Below are 20,424 nucleotides of genomic sequence, written 5' to 3'. Positions count from 1 at the left end.
TAGAATGAGAGGGAGAGAGGAGGAGAAAGTAAGGAAGGGAAGTCAGGTAGAAAAAGGAGGGGGAAAGAGAGGGAGAGAGTGAAGAAAAGGGAGAGAAGGAGAAGGTAAGAGGAAGAAAGAGAAAAGTCTAGAAGGAGGTATTAGTGAAAGGAGAAAACATGGGAGGAATAGGAGAGAGTTGTATGGGGAAAAAGGGAAGGAGGGAGAAAGTGAAGTTGGGAAGAAAAAGGGAGAAAGCAAGGAAGAGAAAAGGGGAGTGAGAGGGGGAAAGACAATGAAGGAGGCACTGAAGCAGAAAGGGGGAGCAGATAGGGAAAGTGGGAGGAAGCTAAGAGAGGAAGAAATAGTAAGATAGGGAGAGAAAGAAAGATTAAAAGAGGAAGGGAGAGGGAGAAGTGAGGGAGTGATAGGGGAAGAAAGGGAGAGAGAGGAAGGACATGATAGAAAGAGGAAGAGTATAGTAGAAGAGAGAGGGACAAAATGGGGGTAGAGAAAGGAAATGAGCACGAGGAAAGGGAGAGAGAGAAAATTGAGGGTGGAGGTGAAAATGAGGGAAAAGGGGAGGACTGTTGAAGAGAGAAGGGAAGAGAAAAGAAGCAAGAGGAAGAAAGAAGGGGTGGAAAAGACCCAGAAGGGATCAGGAGAAAGAATAAAACCAAAATGACTAACATTTATATAGTGCTTACATGTCCCAGACACTGTACTAAGTGCTTTACAAATATGATCTTTTTTGGATCTTATCTTTACAACAACCCTGGGATGTAGGTGCTATTATTACCCCATTTTACAGATGAGGAAACTGAGGCAAATAGAGGTTAAGTGATTTGTCCAGGATCACACAGCAGTAAGTGTCTGAGACTGGATTTGAACTCAGGTTTTACTGACTCCAGGCCCAGTCCTCCATCCACTGGATGTCCCTAGAAAGGGAGCAAATAGAGAGAAACCAGCTCTCCTCCCCCATGGGTCTCTGGGTGGAAAGTTAAGAGACAGAGAAAGTTAAGAAAACAGAGTGTGTAGGGAGGGGGTGTGTGGTGGCAGGCCGACACGGAAGTACATGGAATAATAAGAACCAAACTAGAAACCATAAAAAGAATGATCTGAAACTTAAATCAGAGAAGAGGAGAATCATGCAACTTTGGGCCAACTTTCCAATGAGCTGGCTGCTCCCAGCCCCCAGCCCTGCCAGGCACCCTGGAGTGAAGGGCAGGCAGAGGGCCTCCCTCCCTGGTGCTCCCCTCCCTCCCCTCCCCTGAATCCCCACTTCACTCTGCAAACACTCCTTTTGGCCTGCTGTTGGCTGGGATGCCCCCGGTTTTTCTTTGCGGTGAGCAGTGTGAGTTTATGGTGCCTGCTGCTCAGATTGGGCTGGGGCTGAGGGGCCAGGGGCAGTGGGGGCAAGGAGTGGGAGGGGCAGCAGGCACAGGTGGAAGGGCTACTTACACTTGACCTGCAGGATCTGGTCACTGAGGTTGGCTTGTAGATAGAATGTGCTATAAGGAGGCAAGACCAGCCCAAGGCTGGGGGAGACAGAGAAAAGAGGGGAGAGTCACTCACAGCGGAAAGTCCTAAGAGACCCCATGCTACTCTGTCGTCCCCTATCTGGGCACTGCCTTGAGGAGGGGGCTCTGGGCTGGGCCAGGATGTCTAATCCAGTTTGTAGCTCCTCACCCTTCTCTGAAATACTTCTTCCCTGGATGGCATCTGGTCCTTCTCTCTGAGGCTAGGACGGTAGGAGCGTGGCCCACCTGGGGATAGGCCAGCTGCAGCCCTAGAAATCCCTGGGAACTGGCCCAGGCTCGTCCCCACCCCCAACTCAGCCCTGGATTCTGGGACTCTCTTTTCCCATCGGTGGCCTTGCCTTGGAGCTCTCTAAGCAACCCTCTGGAGCACTACCTCTAATGAGTGATCAGCCCACTGGGACTCCAGGCCTCCTCCCTTGGGTCCTGAAGCAAGGTGGGAGGGAGGCCCCTCCCCTTCTAGCCTGCTCTGGTAGAAACTTGCAGCAGGCTTTGAGAAGACACTTCAAGCCATCTGCTGGTGCCTTCTCCATCTGTGTAGCAGCACATTCACCAGAAAAGCAGAGCGAATGCTTATCAAGGAGCTAGATGATCACAGGTGTGATGTTGGAGGTGGGAGAGATAATATTGCTTGACAGTTGTTGGACCGCCACAACAACCTGCCATTCGGGGTGTCAGACCTGTGTGATGTGACTGCACGGTCTGATACTGCAAGTGTGTGTGTGTGTGTGTGTGTGTGTGTGACCGTCTGGGCTGCTGCTCAGGGTGGGATGGTGCAGGCTCATAGGCCAGCCAGGACTGACTGAGTGGAAGTAATTTCTAGCGTACAATAACGTGGTTTATATTGGGGGGTAGTGACAGATAAAGCCTGTGGGTTAGGTTATTGGTTGCTGGGATGGGACAAGAATAAATACTTAAAGTTTTGCAGATTGCCTTCTTTGATCACAACAAGGTAGGCAGTATAAGAATGAATTATCCCAATTTTATAAAGAGAAGTTAAGTGACTTGCCCCGACTCCTTAAGTTCAGTGCTCCATCTCCTATGGCACATTGCCTCTCAACAATAGTAAGGTGGCTAGGCGGTATTGGGTGGGGTGATCTGATATCTGAGGTGGGATAATATGACTTGGTATTTAGGTGGAAAAAGGCAGCTTGGTATGTGGGGTGGGCTCATGCAGCCTGATAACATGGGAGTGACACACGGCCAGCAGATCCTTATTATGTGTTGATGTAGTCTTCTATATGGGGTGTGTTACACACCTAAGATAATACAGCTTGATAACTGAGGTGTGGTCACAGTAGATATGTGATAATTTGGCTTGAAATGGGGACATGGAAATAGTCTGATATCTGGTTGACAACTAGTCTTAAGGGTGTGATGGAGATGGTTTGAGGTATGGGATATGAAAATATAGCCTAATATTTGGGGTGTGAAAGCAAAGTCTGTGGGGCTGCCTGTCACTCAGCACGGGTCATGGAAGGCCAGCCTCACCTGCCTGCCAGCTCAGCCTTGCTTGGCCCGTTTCCACTCATCCCAGAGATTGGATGTCAGGCAGAGGCCAGAAGTTTCTTTTTCTGGATCACGCTAGGTATTGTGTGTGTGTGTGTGTGTGTGTGTGTGTGTGTGTGTGTGTGTGTGTTCAAGGGTGGGGTAGGCTTATTGGCCTGAGGTAAGAAATGTTCTCAGCGGGAATAGGAGCTTTGTGAAAGCTGTGGACAGTGGGAGGGGGGAGGAGGTGAGGACTGGTCAAGACCAGGTGGAAGGATCACCAACCAAAGGGAACTGAAGAGATTGGAGGAAGAACCCAGCTCCTCTCATATGATCTCATACTCTAGGGCTGGAAGAATATCTCTTCATACATATCCCATCCCTACCTGTCCCCTGAATCCCACCTTTGGGGCTCTTCTCACCTGTAGTTGGTACTTTTGATCGGGACCCAGGTGTAGTTTCGAATTACTTCATCAATGTACCTCTGGAAGGGAAGAGCATGTGGTCAAGGGTACAGGCAGGCAGGTAGGCAAATGAAGCCTCTTCTCTCTCCCCCACCCCATTTTTTTTTTTAGGCAATTGGGGTTAAGTGACTTGCCCAGGGTCACACAACTAGTAAGTGTCAAGTGTTTGGTTTGAGGCCTGATTTGAACTCAGGTCACCCTGACTTCAGGGCCTGTGCTTTATCCACTGCGCCACCTAGCTGCCCCTCACCCCATGTTTCTTCTCCCCTTTCCTGCCACCCCTGCCCCATCATCCTTCCTTCCCCCCATCACTCCCCTTCCTCCCCTGCCCCATCATCCTTCCCCCATCACCCCTTTCTTCCTCCACCCCATCATCCCTTCTTCCCCCCCAATTTCACCTCATCCAGGGATTTGATGAGAGTCTTGATTTGTTTATGCCCTCTTTTCCCATCAATCATGCTCTTTCGGATCTAAGGAGTGTAGATAGCAGAGTGTGAGAACAAGGCCAGGGGTATGGGTGATTGGGCAGATCAGGATTGCTGAGGAGAGTAGATTGGAGGACAAGAGGCTGTTTGCAGTGTAGGGGACTGGGTAGGACAGAGGATTGGGAGGAGTGGGAAGACTGACAGAGAAATGAAGGGACAGGAAAATAGTGGGATGTTACATAGGTAAAGTAGAGAGATGGGGAATGGAGAAGCTCAATTTGACTGGGGGATGGAGACAGGAGGTTGAGGATAAGTGGGATGAGGGGGCTGAGAATTGGCATACAAGTGACTATTAGAGAAAGGATGCGGGCAAAGAGGAAAGGGACAGCTGGAGCTTTGGGGGATAAGAATTAGGGAGAAGAGAAGGTGGGACAGAGGAAAAGAGAAAAGGGAAATGAGAGGAGTATTAGGAAAAGAGGTAACTGGGAGGCAGGTGCTGAGGGACAGTGGGGACGGGTAGGTGCTCTGGGGCCCACTGATGGTCCTTCTCTCACCTCCTCCTTGTTTTCATCTTCTAGTTCAGCATCTAGGAAATCTAAGGTCACTGGCTCCCGGAAATTGGTGATCTGAGGGAGAAGGTCACCACTCAGTAAGAATATCATGCCTCTCCTATTGTCCCAAGCATGCCTCCACCCCTGGGTAGCCAAAGAGGCTGTTTGCCAAGATCTAGGTATCACCCTTTCCCTAACATAGGGATGGTAGGGGGGTAGAAGGTTCTCTCTTACCTGGGGCTTCAGGTTAGGGTGGAGGAGGACATAGCCATTGAGGTCGATGGAGAATACATAACCATTTGCACCAAGCTGGAAATGGAAATTGGAGGATCATGTTTTGACCCTTGGCTCAAGGAAGGTGGTAGAAGAAGGAAAGAGAACATGGGGCTAGAACACGTTCTCTAGCCCAACTTGAGGTCCGATGCACTTACCGTGTAATTTGGCGTCAGCTTCTTGATATCATTCAGAGCCACATCGATGCCCATCACACCCAGGATGAGCTGGTTCTGGAGGCACAGATTTGCTGGGGTGAGAGGCCATGAATAGGAGCAGGGAACTGAAGCTGTGGGCATTCAGTCCACCTCTGTCTATCCCCTGATGCTTGGGAATTAGGACACTTGGGCCTCATGTCTGGCTTTGTGTCTGTCTCCCTCACCCACACCCATACTCATCCACAACTTGCCTCTTTCCCATCTCGAGTCTCTGACAACCCTATCCATAGGCACAGATCAGAACACTGGGGCCAACTTCAGCCCTCACACTTACCCACAGTGGCCCCTCCAACAGTCCTGAACACCTTCACTCACCAGGTACAGACATTCTCTTCCCTCCTCATCTCAGTTACACGGGCAGCTATCCATTCTATCTCTCTGCCCACACCACCACCCACTCTCCTCTCCCTACAGTTAGGCATGCATACCTATATATTACATACATCCCACTCTACCCAAACACATAGTGCATGTATATTCCTTGCCCTCACATGCTTACACAAGCTCACACACATATATGCTTCCACACACTTGCCTTCCTCTCCCCACTGCCATCCTGGGTCAGGTTGAACACAGGGAGGGTTCCAGTCACGACTAGCCCCAGGCCCTGTGAAATGGGACAGGATAATATGACATTTTGTGATCCTGCATCCTCAATGCCTACTCCCTACTGGGGAGCAGGTCTTGTCTGCCTACAGTCCCCCCGCTCTATGCTCAGGGCAGGGAAAGAGTTCTGGGGCCTTAGTACAGCTGAGCCCCATCACCCCTCTTCCCTGGAGCACCCTCGGGGTCTCTGCTTCCTTGCCATCAAAGACCACATCTCTGTGAGGTTGGCTCAGCCCTGATGAGGTGACAGGCATGGTGAGAGGCAAGCTTACCAGAGCATCTTCATACACATTGGTCCACTGCACCTGCTTGGCCTCATTGCCTGCGAGGACCATAGGCCTGCCCAGAACATCCAGGTACTCCTGTGAGGGAGGGGAAACATGAGGGTGGAAGGAATCGTAGGACTTGGAACTGGGAAGGACTCTAGAGGTCACCTAGTCCAACATCTTAATTTTATAGGTGAGGAAACTGAGGCTCAGAAGGACGCGTGACTTGTCCAAGGTTATGAGGCAAAAAGCAGCAGACTTGGTATTCAAATCGACTTAAAATCCAATTCTCTTTCCACTACATGTGCTTGGGCTCTCTGCTCTGATGGCAGGACCTTCCTCACCCCACAGAGGAGCTGTGGCCTGGACATTCATATCCAGGCCCTTGTCCACCTGTTTCTCTCTGAAGAGGCAGGGATCCCCAGCTATTGATCCTGGCACTCCTTGGGTGGAATGATCCACTCCAAGGAAAAGGACGGCTAGATCTGGGCACTTTCTCATAGTGACCAGCAGAGGGCACTCCCACCCCACGGTAAGTGGTTGAGTTAAATCAGCTGAGCCTGACTGAGACTTAGACCCTGAGGAGGGATTATTGACCTAGGACCAATGTGGGAGAGCTCAAGGTCGCTGAAGTGGGGATCTTTTGAAGAACTGGGTTCCAGGAAAGCAGGGAGCCTGGGCGCCCAGATCCCGTTGGGAGGGTTGTTGGGTTCTGGGATGGGTCTCTTTCCAGGTCTTTGCTTCTTTTGGAGTCGTTTGTTTTTGCTCCAGAGAGAGGATGGATGTGTCTTGGGGATGAGGTGGAGGGCTTGAGGCTCCTTACCTGTGTGTTGATTCGGATAGCCCCGATGGAGGGGATCTCAAAATAGTAACCTGTGGGGGTGAAGGGAAGTATGCTTTGAGTTGGGGTAAGGAAGAGGATGTTTCCTGATTTTTGTTGAGGGTCATTTGAAGGGCAGGTGGGTAGCTGGGGTGGGGCGTGTGTGCTGAAGGTGCTCTCTGGGAACTGAACCTATTGTGAGTGGGGAGGAAGGGGCAGTTTGGGTGGGGGTGGAGCATGCCTCAAGGATGGACCCCTCTCTGTCAATAGATAGACCGCTATAACCAAAAGCAGCTATACCCCTCAACTGCAGCTATGGACGAGACACAGCTGGGTCATACAGATAGGCAAATGGACACATGGAAAGAAATACAGATAGAAACAGAGTGCCTCCCCACACCCATATTGATCCTCCCCCCCCTGCCCCCCCGCTTTTATTGCAGGGCAAAACAAGGGACAATTGTGGGCTCATTAGAACATTTAGGATTTGAAAAGCCCTTAAAAATAATCGAGTGCAATCCTCTCACTTTATGGCTGAGGATACTAAGACCCAGGAAAGGGCAAGGACTTGCCCAGGGTCATACAGTAAGTGGCAGGGCTCAGATCTAAATCTGGTGTTTTTCCCAATACACCATGCTGCTGTACTGTGGGTCAGGTCAAGGCAGGACAAGGAGGGTACCTTTATTGGCACAGGCCATCCACTGCAGGGGAGTGACATCGTAGTTGTGTTGTCCGACAGAAAAGGTGAATACCCGAACCTGGGGACAATGCAGGGAGGCTTGAGGGAGTCTGACTCACTCCTAGCTTGGTCAGGGTTGAGACTCCTCCCATGGGGGGTGTAGGGAAGGCTAGTGGGAATGATTTCTCCCTTATACATACATATACATACTGTATACATGTATGTATGCATATTCATACCCATGCCCGAAGCCGTAGGACAAGAGAAAGCCAATTCTGAGACTAGAGTCAGAGGAGCTTGCAGGGAGGTCATTCAGGTGCTCTGAATTCCGTGGGCTCTTGGTAAATTATAGTTGAATGGAACTGACTTTGGGAATGTGGTTACCTGGCCATCTCGGCCGCCACCCCCCCCCCATTCCTCACCCTCAGGAGAGTGAGTGGGTGTGGTCCCCAGCATCCCCGACTGGGGACTTCTGTGTGCCTCACCGTCCTGTTGGGCCAGTTGTACTTCTCAAACACATCCTGCACTCGATCCTCTCCTCCGTCGGTGAACATCATGATCATTTTATTGCAGTTAGCTCGGGTGATGTTGGACTGGGCCAGCCAGTGGGAAGGAGAGGAGGTCAGTTGGGGAAGGCTCCCTCATAGCTGCAGGCAGAGCCCTTTGCCTCCCCGTCAGTCCTCCCCTACCCTCTTTTAGATACAACCAATAGGATTCTTTGGCAAGGGATTCCTCAGTATGAAAATCTTTCCCTTCTCCTAGAAGAATGATTTCAGGGACTGAGACACCTAAGGGCCACCCTGTCCCAACAGACAGCATCATTCTACTACCACTTTTGAATTATAAGTTATTCCCACCTTAATTCTTCCATCAAAATGAAACTTCTTCCACTGAAATCATCCACAAATGTCCTGGCCATGTTATTGCTCCTACTACAATGAATCACCAACTATGTCACCACCTAATTTCTCCCAGTAAAATGAGCCCCAGGCACTCCTTGTCTGTTTTTTTCCCCTCTCAACTCTGTCGGGATCAGCAATGAGATTTTCCTCCATTGCTTGGGTTACAAGTCTAGTTCTCAGACTCCAGCATCTCCCTGTCCCCCTCAATCTTCCCATCTTAAATTAACTCCTTGGGGATGGACAGGTGGCATCGAGGCCTGAATTCCTTCTCACCTTCCAGTCCCCTGAGGGAAGTGCCTAACCAGCTATTCACTGGGAGGAGAGATCTGGTTTCTGCCAGGTAGGTTTGGTGAGAAAGGGGCTATGGGTATGGTAACATTTCTTCTTATTCTCCCTCCACTCTAAGCCATGACCATTGGTGCTCATCCTTATAACAGGCCCATCCATTTTGATTTCCCTGGTGTCACCAGCTTGGCCCCAGAAGCAATGTTCCACACTCTTCCCTCACAGTAGCAGGGGTGTGAGTCCTAGGAATGGCCCCTTCATAGACAGAGAAAGGGCTCTGGGGAAAGGATGTCAATGACATCTTCCTTGAAGCAATGACTGCTTTCTTAGACTCTGCAGGCCCAGCTCCCTCCCCCTCTGCCCTTCCCACCCATCCCCAAACTCCCAACCCCAGGCAGTCAGCGTGGATGTGCCCTGGTGAGGGACTGAGTCTAGGATGGAGATGTCAGTTGTGGGCAGAATCTTCTCTTCCCCTGAGCTAAGCAGGACTCACATTCTGGAGCTGGTCAAAGGCATATTCAAAGCCAGCCTTGTAACCTGTGGTTCCTTTTGCCACCATGTTCTGCACAGCTTCCTTGAAAACCTTCTTGTTCCGCACGTTGGCCTGAACCAGGTGGTTGAAGCAGGACACAGGCTGGGCCTTCTCATTGAACTGGGGGAGCAGTGAGAGCAACATGAGGGTATCTGGAGGACACCAGGGAGGGAGAGCCCTCTGGAAGGGGCAGAGTTAGGAGAGGCCTGTGGGAATGCTCAGGATTGAGAAGAGGTTGAGAAGGCTGGAGGGTCAAGGGAGAGTTGGGTAGTTTTCCCATGAGAACATCTGAGTGGGAGTGGGGTTAGTAGAAAGGGAAATTAAGGGAAGTTGGTAGGAGAATGTCCCTCCTTCTCTTTATGTGCCCCTAAAACCTTGCTCTTCCCAAGCATGTGTATTCATTTATCCCAAATCCCTTCTCTCCCTTCCTGGCTGCTATAATTGGTACCACAGAGGACAACCCCTCCCCAAACCCCAAACAAACAAACCCCCAAAACAAAAAAAAAACCAAGGACATCTTCACTACCTGAGTTTTTAGGGTAGGAAGGAGTCCTTGAGGCTCTGAGAGCCCCTTGGCCAAAGGTGTTCTGTGTGATGTGTAGGTATTGTGGAGGAGCCAGTGACTGCCTGGTTTTAAGGGCCATGACTATGGCCGGCTTTGATTCAATGTCCTGACCCTTGGTCACTCTGATCCTGCCAAGGGGGCCTCTCTCTACCCAATAGTGGGTCCCCATTCCCAGGCTCAGGGCACTGACCGAGGCCACATTGACGTAGTCATCATCAGATAGGGTGTCCAGCATCTCGCAGACCGATGTCTTCATCAGCCTCAGTGTCAGGCCGCTCACACTGCCACTTCTAGGGGGCAAGGTATAGATATGACCCAGGGCACTCTTCCTCCTTCCCCCATTTTAGGGTTGGGCATCAGCTTCCAGGCAGGCACTGGGGTCAGGGATTTTGGACAAGGATGTGGGGACCTTGGGACTTAGGGAGGATCCCTAGAATGGCATTGATAGAATTGAGGGAGGACCATTAACTCAGTGGTTTACAGGATCCTAATGCCAGAGGGGCCCATGAGTTCTGGCTCTTCTCCAGAGGCTGGAGGTACCCTAGCTCCTGGAAAGGACTATTCCCTCACTGCTCACTCACACATCCACGATGATGACCATGTCCTTAGGAGAGGAAGCTCCTTGGATGTACCTGCCCAGGAGAGAGGCTGAGGTCAGGGCAGAGAGTCAGGGGATGTCTGGGTAGGGTTGGAAGAGGAATTATGGGCAGATTTGGGAAAGGATGATAGGAAGGAGATTCCAAAGGCTCTAGCCATCCCCTTTGTTTACCCACTTAGCTCTCTGCCTTACTTCAGCCTACAGTCTGGACTTAGAGCACCTACCTGGATTGAACAGTATCTTTCAGGAAAGCAGGGGGGCTTCCTCTGTCTCTGAAATCTTGGATTTATGCCTGTTACCCTACAGGACTTCTCCACTCTCTCTAACCCAAGCTCATCTTTCCCAGTGAGACTATTCCTTCTTCTGACTTTACTCTCTGCCACTATTCACCAAGTCTCCCACATTCAAAATCTTTGAGTTATCTTTGTATTTCCCTTCTCTCTCCCCTTTCGTAGCCAATTAGCTGCCAGCTTCTCCTAATTCTGCTTCCACTACATCTTGTGTTGCTTCTGTCCTCTCTAGTCCCATTGGCACCATGATGGTTCAAACGGTCCTCATTACCTGGACTACTGTAGTAGCCCCCCTAGAAGGTCTGCCTGCCTCTTCTCTCCAATTCATCCCTCATACCTTTGCCAGAATAATCTTTCTTACATGGAGATTTGATAGATCTATGCATAAAAAGATCTCTGGTCTTTTCAGCTGTATCTCATATCATACCCTTCAACATACTAGACAGGAGGGGTTCCTAACCTGCGGTCCATGAACTTTAAAAAAAAATTTGATAACTGTATTGCATTTCCTTGTAATTGGTTTCCTTTGTAATTCTATATATTTTATGCATTAACATTATTTTGAGAAGGGGTCCATAGGCTGCCCAAGGGGCAGAACCTTGGCTCTATGCTCAGACTAAACCTTCTCCATGCCCTCCTGGCACTGCAGGGTCTTCTTTGCACCTCTTTGCCTGGGATGTTACCTCTGTTTCCCTCTCACCTTCTGTTGAATTCCTAACTATTAAAGACCACCTCAGATACTACCACCTCCAGGAAGCCTTTCTTGATTCCCAATGGCAGTAATGGCCTCAAATATCATGTACCACTTGGTTTGTGCTTCTCTGATGTACTTATCATATAACACGGTGTATCATTGTAGTTCTGTCTTATCACTTTTTAAGACTCAGAGTTCCATAGGGCAGAGATGTCTTTTCCAAACTTTAGATCTCACTCAGCTTTCAGTGTAATACTTTGTACGTAGCAGTTGTTTAATAAATGTTTGTTGAATTGAACTGAATTGAAGATGCAGTCAGTGAGGGCAGGAGAGCCTGAAAAGGGGATAGGGAGAGATGACCAGAGACAAATCTAAAGGAATCATAGGATAGTGTTGGGAGAAAGGAGAAGGAGGAGGAGGAGGAGGAGGAGGAGGAGGAGGAGAAAGCAATAAAGAAGCAGTGAGGGAGAGAGAGAGAGAGAGAGAGAGAGAGAGAGAGAGAGAGAGAGAGAGAACAGACCAGACTTCAGGCTACCTGTGGCAGCATGGATTTCATGGGTCTCAGGAAGTCAGGGGGTGTGTATAAATTCAGGCTCTGGATGTTGCTCCAGCTTGATCTTTATATGGCCCCCAATCATTATAACAGTTTAACATTTTTATCAATGACTTGGATGAAGGCATAGATGGAATGCTTATGAAATTTGCAGATGATGAAAAGGTAGGGGGAAGAGCTAAATAATGGGTAACAGGATCTAGATCCAGAAAGATCTCATCATGCTAGAACAATGGGATAAATTAAATAGGATAAAAATTTAATAGAAATAAATGTAAAATTCTACATAGGTTCAAAAAATCAATCAACTATTGGGTGGGGAAGGTGTGGCTGGGCAACTTATTATTCTTGTGAAAAATGACTTAGGGTTTGAGTTATCAGAGTCACATGGTAACCAACAAGCTGCAGAGATCTTCCACGGCAGTAAGAGGCACACAGTGTGCTGAAGTAGCAAGAAGCTACTTCTGTAATTCTCTGTCCTGCTCAGACCACATCTGGAACACTGGATTTGGTGCTGGGGAGCACGTTTCAGGAAACACACATATAAGTTGGAGTATATCCAGAGGAGAACAATGAAGAGTATGAGGAATGAAGAAGGTTAATTGAAGGCACTGGGAAGACACATTTAGCCTCAATGTATGAGTGGGAGGCATTGATCTTGTCAAATATTTAAAGTGCTTTTATTTGGAGGAGAATGGGCTTGTTGCTTGGTCTCCCATTAGTATTAATTCACAGCATAGTATACTTAGTACCATTTCATAGATAAGGAAACTGAGGCTTAGAGAGGGTGATTTACCCAAGGTCACAGAACTCCAAAATAGCAGAGTTGGGTTTGAATTCAAGACCTCTCTACCACATCACAGCTACTGGCCCAAGGCCATGCATTGATAACTTTTTCTCCCCTCAATCTGCCTCATGAAAGATCCACAGTACCTTGGAACTCTTCTGTTTGGGTCCCTTAAGGCTCAAGGGACACTGGATTCCATCTCCATTCTCCTCCAGCCAATTCCTTTCCATCGGGGAAGAGTGAGCTCTATGACCCTCTCAAATTTCACTAGAGATACAGACACTGGTCACTCCACTCCTCTAATACCTTGAGGGTAGGGACTATTTTCCCCCCTTTATATCTTCCAGTGCCTAGCACAATATGTTATAATAGCTAACATTAATATGGCATTTTCAAGTTTGAAAAGTCTTTTACATATATCATCTCATTTGGTCTTCACAACAACTCTGTGAGGTAGGTGTTATTATAGTCCCCATTTTACAGATATGGACATTGATGCCCAGGCAAGTTAAGGGATTTGCCCAGGGTCACACAGCTGGTGAATATTTGAGGCAGATGCAAACAAAGGTTTTTCCTACTCCACTGCTTTATAGTAGGGATTGTATAAGTGTTTGTTGAATTGAATCTAATTAGCATCTTTTCCCATCACCATCCCAGAATGAAGGCTTTGCCGGAGATAAGACTAGGATAAGCCTTCTAGAGAACCGTGTGTGTGTGTGTGTGTGTGTGTGTGTGTGTGTGTGTGAGTGTGTGTGTGTGTGTGTATGTGTAGGGGCAGGAGGGTGGAGCTGTGGTTAGTCCCCAACCTTCCATCCTAAGTGCATTTTTTTTTTTTTTGCTTTTTTTTGGTGAGGCAATGGGGGTTAAGTGACTTGCTCAGGGTCACAGCTAGTTAAATGTCAAGTGTCTGAAGCCGGATTTGAACTCAGGTCCTCCTGACTCCAAAGCCAGAGCTCTATCCACTATGCCACCTGGCTGCCCCCATCTTAAGTGCTATTGAACGTAGAACAACCATCCTTGTGGCAGTTTGAATGGTTTGCTGGAGCTGTCCAGCTCCTGGGGAGGGGGAGATGTGCTCCCAGGGGTATGGGGTCTAGGGACCCTGGGGATGTGTATCTTCTCCAAAGGGTTGGGAGGTGGCAAGCTGCCTTGTCCTGGGGGACTGAGCCACTCAAGCCCTAAATTATTCAAATAAAAGAATAAATGTCTGCTTGCTAGGGTGCTGGGGATTCAAAGATGAGAAAGTGAGAGTCCTGTCTTCAGGAAACTTGTATTCATTTAACTGCTATGATCTAGCACTATATTTAGAGTCAGAAGCTCCAGTTATGAATTCTTTCTCAATTAATACCTATGTGATCTTGGGCAAGTCACAACCTATTGGGGCCTCAGTTTCCTCATCTGTAAAATGAAGAGGTTGGACTGGGTGATCTTTAAGGTCCATCCTAGCTTTCACGTGACCTTTATTCTATCAAAGAATAGCCTTTCTCTTACCATTAGTAGAAATGGTCAGGTAGTGTTAGTGTTTTTATAAATCAGGTTTTTATTGTAGATCTGGACCATAGGCATTGGGGGTGGGCATCCTGAGAAAATGGGGAAGTGGGCAAAGCTCAAACTGAACCCCGCAGTTGTTACATCAGCACAAGGATCACAAATTTAGAACTGGGAAAGGGCCTTCAGAAACAATCTGGGCCAACCTCTACATTTTGCAGATGGAGAAACTGAGTCTCAGAGAAGAAACCGGTCACACAGGTAGTAAGCAAAGGAGTTGCTCTCTGCCTCCAAGTTCAGTGTACCTACCGTCAAATCACATTGTTCCTACTTAGGGTTCTGCAAAGTCAACCTTTTTATGTTTGCTTCTCTCCAAGTCTCCTGGTAAACTCCTCTTGAGAATTTCTAGCCCTGTCTGGGCTGAACTAAGAAAGGGAAAGGAGTTGGTTCCTGTGGGGCCAGGACAGGGAAACTGAGTCTCTTTGGGTGACAGTTACATCAGGACCCACCTAGATCAGAAAGAAAGGGGTAAAATGTGGGACAAGATGGGAACAGCCATAAATGCTTATCTCCTGAGTCTGGGGCTTTTCCTCATACCTCTTTCCAGAGGCAGCAGGGCATGATGGATAGGGCATTGTCAGAGTTAGGAAGGCCTGGGTTCAAATCCTGCCTTAGACATTTACTAGCTGTGTGAGAAAAGTTACTAAAACCTTTCCATGCCTCAGTTTCCTCATATGTAAAATGTGGGGATTGGACTAAATCAAAGCTTCTTAACCTGGGGATAGATTTCAGGAGAAAAAAAATTACTTCTTTATTTTCATTAACCTCTAACTGAAATTGAGCATTTCCTTCCATTATGAATGTAAGCAGCAAATGCAATTCTGAGAAGTGGTCCACATGCTTCACTAGATTGCCAGAGGGGTCCATGACACAAAAGAGGTGAAGATTCTTTGACCTTAGATGGCAGCATGGTAGGGTGGGAAGGTTTTGGAATCAGGATTTGGAATCAGAAGACCTGGGTTCAAATCCTTGCTCAGTTGCCTCATCTGTAAAATAAAGGCTTGGATGAGATGTTCTCTAAAGTCCTTTCCAGATCTAAATTTATAATCATTTATTCCAACCCTCTTATTTTTCAGGTAGAGAAACTGAGGCTTTGGAGTGACTTGTTCAAGGTCATACAATGGGTTAATAGCAGACGTGAGACAAGGGCTTAGATGTGACTCCTGTTTAAGTGCTTCTGTTAGGAATGAATGAGTTAAAAAATTCATTCAACTGTTCATACCCTTTGCCCCAGTGAAACCACTAGTTGGTCTCTATCCCAGAGAGAAAGAGATCAAAGGATGAGGAAAGGGACTCATATACAAAAATATTTAAAGCAGGTTTTCTTTTTGTGGTGGCAAAGAACTAGACACCAAGGAGGTGCCAGTTAATTTGGGAATGGTTGAACTAATTTACGGCACATGAATGTAATGGGATATTATAAATACTGTAGGAAATGATGAGAAGGATAGATTTGTATGAAGTGGTGCAGAGTGAAGTGAGCAGGACTAGTGCAACAATTTATACAATAACAACACTGTAAAGGCAAAAGACTTTGAAAGACATAAGGACTCTGAATGATGCAAGGACAAACCATGATCCCCGAGCTTTGATGGTGAAGCAGGCTACCTGCCTCCAGGCAAGGATGATGGACCAAGGGTATATATATATATTATATATGTATATATATGTATATACATACATACATACATACACACACACACACACACACATATACATAGGAAATGGCCAATGTGGGAATTTGTTTTAGCTTGATTATGCATATTTGTTGCAAAGGTTTTGTTTGTGTGTTTTTATCCACATGGGTGGGAGATAATAGAAAGAGAATATTGTAGATTTTTGTTAATTAGAAAAATAAAATAAAAATTTAAAAAAGAGTAGAGGGGTTAAAAAAGTTACTATACTGTACAAACCCTTTGATCTAGTAATACCACTAGTAGGCCTAGATCCCAAAGAGATCAATGACAGAGGAAAAGGACAAAAAATGCTTATAGCTGCTCCTTTTGTGGTAGTAAGAAATGGAAACTGAGGAGGTACGCATTAAATGGGGAATAGCTGAACAAATTGTGGTATACAAATGTAATGGAAAACTACTGTGCTGTAGGAAATGATCTAAGGATCAGTTTTCAGAGAAACCTGGGAAGTCTTGTTTGTATGAGCAGACGCAGGGTGAAGTGAGCAGAACCAGGAATGAATTTATACAATAACAACAACATTGTTGAGACAAATAACTTCGACTTAAGAACTCTAATCAATGAAGAGACCTACCATGATTCCAGAAGACTGATGCTGAAGCCAGTGCCCACCTCCTGACAGAAAGGGGATGGACTCATGATACAAAAGGAGATACATATTTTTGATTATGGCCAATGTGGGAATGTGGTTTTATGTGATTATGTTTTTTTTTAAAGGATTTTGTCTTTTCTTTTTCCAGTGGAGGAGGAGGTGGTGAGGAGAGGGAAAAATGCTTATTAATTGAAACAGAATAAAATAAATGTTGAAATGAAGAGAAAAAATGGGGGCAGACAGATAATGGGAAACAGACAAGAGTGATCAAATTGCTTAGCCCTTGGGTCTCAATTAACCAACAGATCAAAGAAATCACGGGAGAGTGGGTGTCTTTGTAAAAGGGAGAACAGTGAGAAAACCATCTCACCTTCTTAGCCCAGCATATAAGGCCTTCCTCCACCTGGCCCAGCCCTAACTTTAACCTGACCTATCAGGACTCTGCTAGCCATACCTTTTTCTTCTTCATCCAGGTAGACCTCACTTTCCCTTGCATATGCCATACTCATATGGGGGAAGCAGCGTGGTATAGAGCAAAGATCACCGAAACTGGAGTCAGAGACTGGAGTTTAAGTCGCTCCTCTGATATTAGCTGAAAGACCTTGGGCAAGTCACCTATCTCTAAGCCTCAATTTCCTCATCTGTGGATGGAGATGGTAATGTACTATGTACTCTGAAGCACTCTATAAACCTTCAAAGCCTACAGGAATGGGAGCTATTATAGTCTCTACTTTCTAAGCCTTCACTCAAGATGTTTCCCTTCCTTCTCTCTCATCTCTCCAATTGTTGCAATGCTTTAACACCCAGTTCAAGTCTCGCCTCCTTCAGGAACTAGTCCCCTGACTCAGTGTCTCTTGGAAGACCACTCTAGTCTCCCAGGTCTCTCCACTCTCTTTGAACTTCTCCAGACACAACATACTTGGCCTCATATTGCGAGCCAGATTCTCTCTCCTCTCCCTGTATCTCCGCTTCCTCTATTTAAGACAAGGGCTTCAGTCTGGTTCTTCTCTGTCTCTCCATACTGGGAGCTTCCTGAGGGCAGGGCCCTTGGGTCTTTCTCTCTTGTCTGTCTCCCCCATAGTCAGGCATGTACAGAGCTAGATGCTGGGCTGATGGGACCTGCTTCCTTAGAGCTGGGGAGGTGGTACACAGGCACCTCAGTGAAGAATGCTTTAATCTGTTTGAGACAGAAACAAGAAGGAATCTAGATTTCAAAAGAGCCTGGGAGAGAAAGTCCCCTGGCAGGGAGGGTTTGGCTGGCCTTGGTACTGGAGACCTCTAGATCTTAGGCACTGAGTGAGATTTGTCTCCTGAACTCGATATGGCTGTCTCAGGATTAGTATGGGTCAGAGCCCTTTCCCCACCAGAAGGGAACCATTGAGTTCATATCAATGATTCAATATTTGGGGAAGTTGACAGGAGAGACAACAGACCCACCAACATCCCTACAGCTGCAGCCTCAAGAAGGGCTCTTCGGTGGTTGAGGGGGAGCGTCAAACAGTCCATCATAACTCCTTCTGGTGAATGGAAGTGTCAGGGACACTCTAGAGGCAATCATGTCCTCGGGAAGTGGGCACGGGTGAAATTATTGTGGTTCAGTCATTTATCAGTTGTGTCCAACTCCTCGTGACCCCATTTGGGGTTTTCTTGGCAAAGATACTTGGAATGGTTTACTATTTCCCTCTCCAGCTCATTTCACAGATGAGGAAACTGAGGCAAACAGGGCTAAGTGACTTGCCCAGGGTCACACAGCTAGGAAGTTCCTGAGGTCAGATTTGAACTCAGAAAGATGAGTTTTCCTGACTCCAGGCCCCACACTCCATCTATTGTGCCATCTAGCTGCCTGCAAAGGACAAAATACAGCCTGTTTATCCAGGCCCCCAGCCCTGGTCTTCTGTGGAGGTGAAAGTGGGCCACAGACCTTTCTATAATAAGGGAAGAGAAGATGATGGGACAAATGGCAATGATTTCACAAAAGTCCTCCCAGTAGAAAAGGAAGAGAGATTATAGTGGTCTCCAGATGCTGTTGTAAAAATTCTGAATGCTTGCACATCACCCAGGCCCCTCGGGCTGGTTCTGTCAGGTTTTCTTTTTCCCTGAGTAAATGCATGACTTTGTGAGAGGATTATTTCATATAAAATGAACCATAAAATGGTATGAAAAGTCACGGGGATATCTTGCCAGGCCATCTCAGTGATGTCTGGAGGGGGCTGCCTCACTGAGAGTGGACCCAGCTCCCTTACTCAAGCCCTAATCCAGACGTGGCTTCAGAGAGCACCCCATGAGGTTTGGTGCCGCCTTCTACTGCCCAGGCTCCTTCTGGGCACAGGAACAGATTCCCTAAACTGGAAATCCTGATGCAGTAGTATGGTGTGATCAAGGGTCAATCACTGCCCCTTTCTTGGTCCTAGCTTTGCCATCTACAGGATGAGGAGATGTCCGTGTAAATATGTGCATGGCTGCATAGATGTATCCTTATGCATGTACAAGATCCCAGCCCATGTATACATGCGCACATGTCCCCTCTCATGGGGATGTGAATGCGTACTCACATGTATGTGTGTGCTTGTATACACATGTGTGTTGAAGTCTATCAGTGTGTGTATGGCTCTGTGGGCACAGGTATGACCCCACTCTTCTCAACCCAACAGCAGACTGGAGAGGTGACAGATACAGCCTGCCAGTGAAACCTTCTTATTGGGGGAGGAGGTTTATGGTCATTTGATACAGAAGATAAGGGTCTGCACAACTGCAGTGACACCTCCACCCATCGATGCCCACTGATCTGCCAGATAGCTGGGCAAGACTCCCTTGCCCACCACCATGAGTTAGGACTCCTTAGTGACAGATGATCTTGGGTGCCTGACTGAGAGCCGAGAGCCCTCTCCATGGTATTGGACTAGGCAAATAAGAGCTGCTTAGCTTTAGCTTTGTGGGCAGAGTGGGGCCCTTAGCACCCCTCTGTCCATCTCCTGGCCTCAATGTCAGGATGGCCTGATGATGAAGTTACATGGCAGAGCTGTTAACAGCCTCTACTTGGTTAATTGTTGGTGGGACTGGAGTAGCCAAGGGGAAAGGGCTTTACTTAACCTACCAAGGGCAGAGAACAGGAAGATGGGGAGACTGAGAGTTTAGTGGGGGATAATGAGCTGTTTAGTTATCCTCAGGGTTCAAGTCCTAGCTGTTCCATACCCAAGAAAGTCTCACAGAGCATGGGCCTTGAGGGGAATGCTAGGACCAGCACTAGGGAAGAAAGGGGAGTTGGGGTCTTAGGATGGGGGCAAGATATTTTTTGGGGTAGAATTATAGGGATGCTTTTTAGAGACAGAGGCCAGAGGGATCAGCAGGTCCCTATTTTCCCTCCCATTTTCTTCACTCCTTTTCTCCCTTATCCAACATTATTCTGGAGACATGTCCAATCTGGAGATTGGACCTTTTGATGCTGGGATTTGGGAGAGAAATCTTTCTCTACTGATGCATCTCCAACTCTGGCCTCTGCTTAAAACCTCAGCTCCTCCAAGTGTACCCCTGGAATTACCCCAGAATAGCAAAGGCAGAGCGCCTTGGGGCATCTTGGAAGCTCACCACCCGGCAAAAGGATGGGATACTCTGAGAAACAATAGTCTGAGGGCTCAGAGGAATCTTTTCAGCAGAGGGGCAAGGAAGCAACAGGAATACTGGCTTGTTGGACTCGAGATTCCTGGGGACCAGGCATTCAAGTTTAGGTGGTTTGGAGTTAGCCTCCTAGATTGGGAGTTGCAAGAGGACAGGAACGGATTACTTCTATTCAATCTTTATAGCTCCCCTAGGACCAAGCACAGTTCTGAATACAGAAGCCACTTCCAAAATATTTGTGAGTATGCCCAGTGACTACAATAACATAAACGAAAAGAAGCAGCAAAGGATGCCGAGTACTGGTTAAGTATAATGGCCAAGCTCGGCTTCACAGATGAGTTGAGAAAATGAGTCTTCCTCCCTTCTTTGCAAGGTGGTGGTGGTGGTGGTGGTGGGGACTGGGGACTAGAGGTAAGGGCAATGGTGTTTGGGAGCGGGCAATGATTGTGGGTGTGGAATCTT

At 47.6% G+C, this 20,424-nt stretch overlaps 1 protein-coding gene across 10 annotated transcripts in view; it reads right to left on the bottom strand.

Moving 5' to 3' along the window:
- The window catches only part of CACNA2D2 (calcium voltage-gated channel auxiliary subunit alpha2delta 2), a 447,618-nt gene that overhangs the window by 19,992 nt on the left and 407,202 nt on the right, over positions 1-20,424 (bottom strand). For all 10 annotated transcript variants that reach the window (XM_027837173.1, XM_027837170.1, XM_027837171.1 and 7 more), the window contains 14 exons: positions 10,173-10,223; positions 9,782-9,881; positions 8,988-9,146; positions 7,793-7,900; positions 7,308-7,386; positions 6,632-6,681; positions 5,815-5,904; positions 5,472-5,543; positions 4,877-4,951; positions 4,680-4,754; positions 4,449-4,520; positions 3,868-3,939; positions 3,428-3,489; positions 1,441-1,517 (listed from right to left, as the gene is read on the bottom strand). In XM_027837173.1, the coding sequence (XP_027692974.1) occupies positions 1,441-1,517; positions 3,428-3,489; positions 3,868-3,939; positions 4,449-4,520; positions 4,680-4,754; positions 4,877-4,951; positions 5,472-5,543; positions 5,815-5,904; positions 6,632-6,681; positions 7,308-7,386; positions 7,793-7,900; positions 8,988-9,146; positions 9,782-9,881; positions 10,173-10,223 (1,142 nt within the window). The remainder of the gene's footprint in view (positions 1-1,440; positions 1,518-3,427; positions 3,490-3,867; positions 3,940-4,448; positions 4,521-4,679; positions 4,755-4,876; positions 4,952-5,471; positions 5,544-5,814; positions 5,905-6,631; positions 6,682-7,307; positions 7,387-7,792; positions 7,901-8,987; positions 9,147-9,781; positions 9,882-10,172; positions 10,224-20,424) is intronic.

Source organism: Vombatus ursinus, unplaced genomic scaffold, assembly GCF_900497805.2.
Source record: "Vombatus ursinus unplaced genomic scaffold, bare-nosed wombat genome assembly UNPS02014820.1, whole genome shotgun sequence".
Classification (NCBI taxonomy): Eukaryota; Metazoa; Chordata; class Mammalia; order Diprotodontia; family Vombatidae; genus Vombatus; species Vombatus ursinus.
Note: the sequence above shows the minus strand (reverse complement) of the source record. Positions and strands in the feature narration are given on the sequence as shown.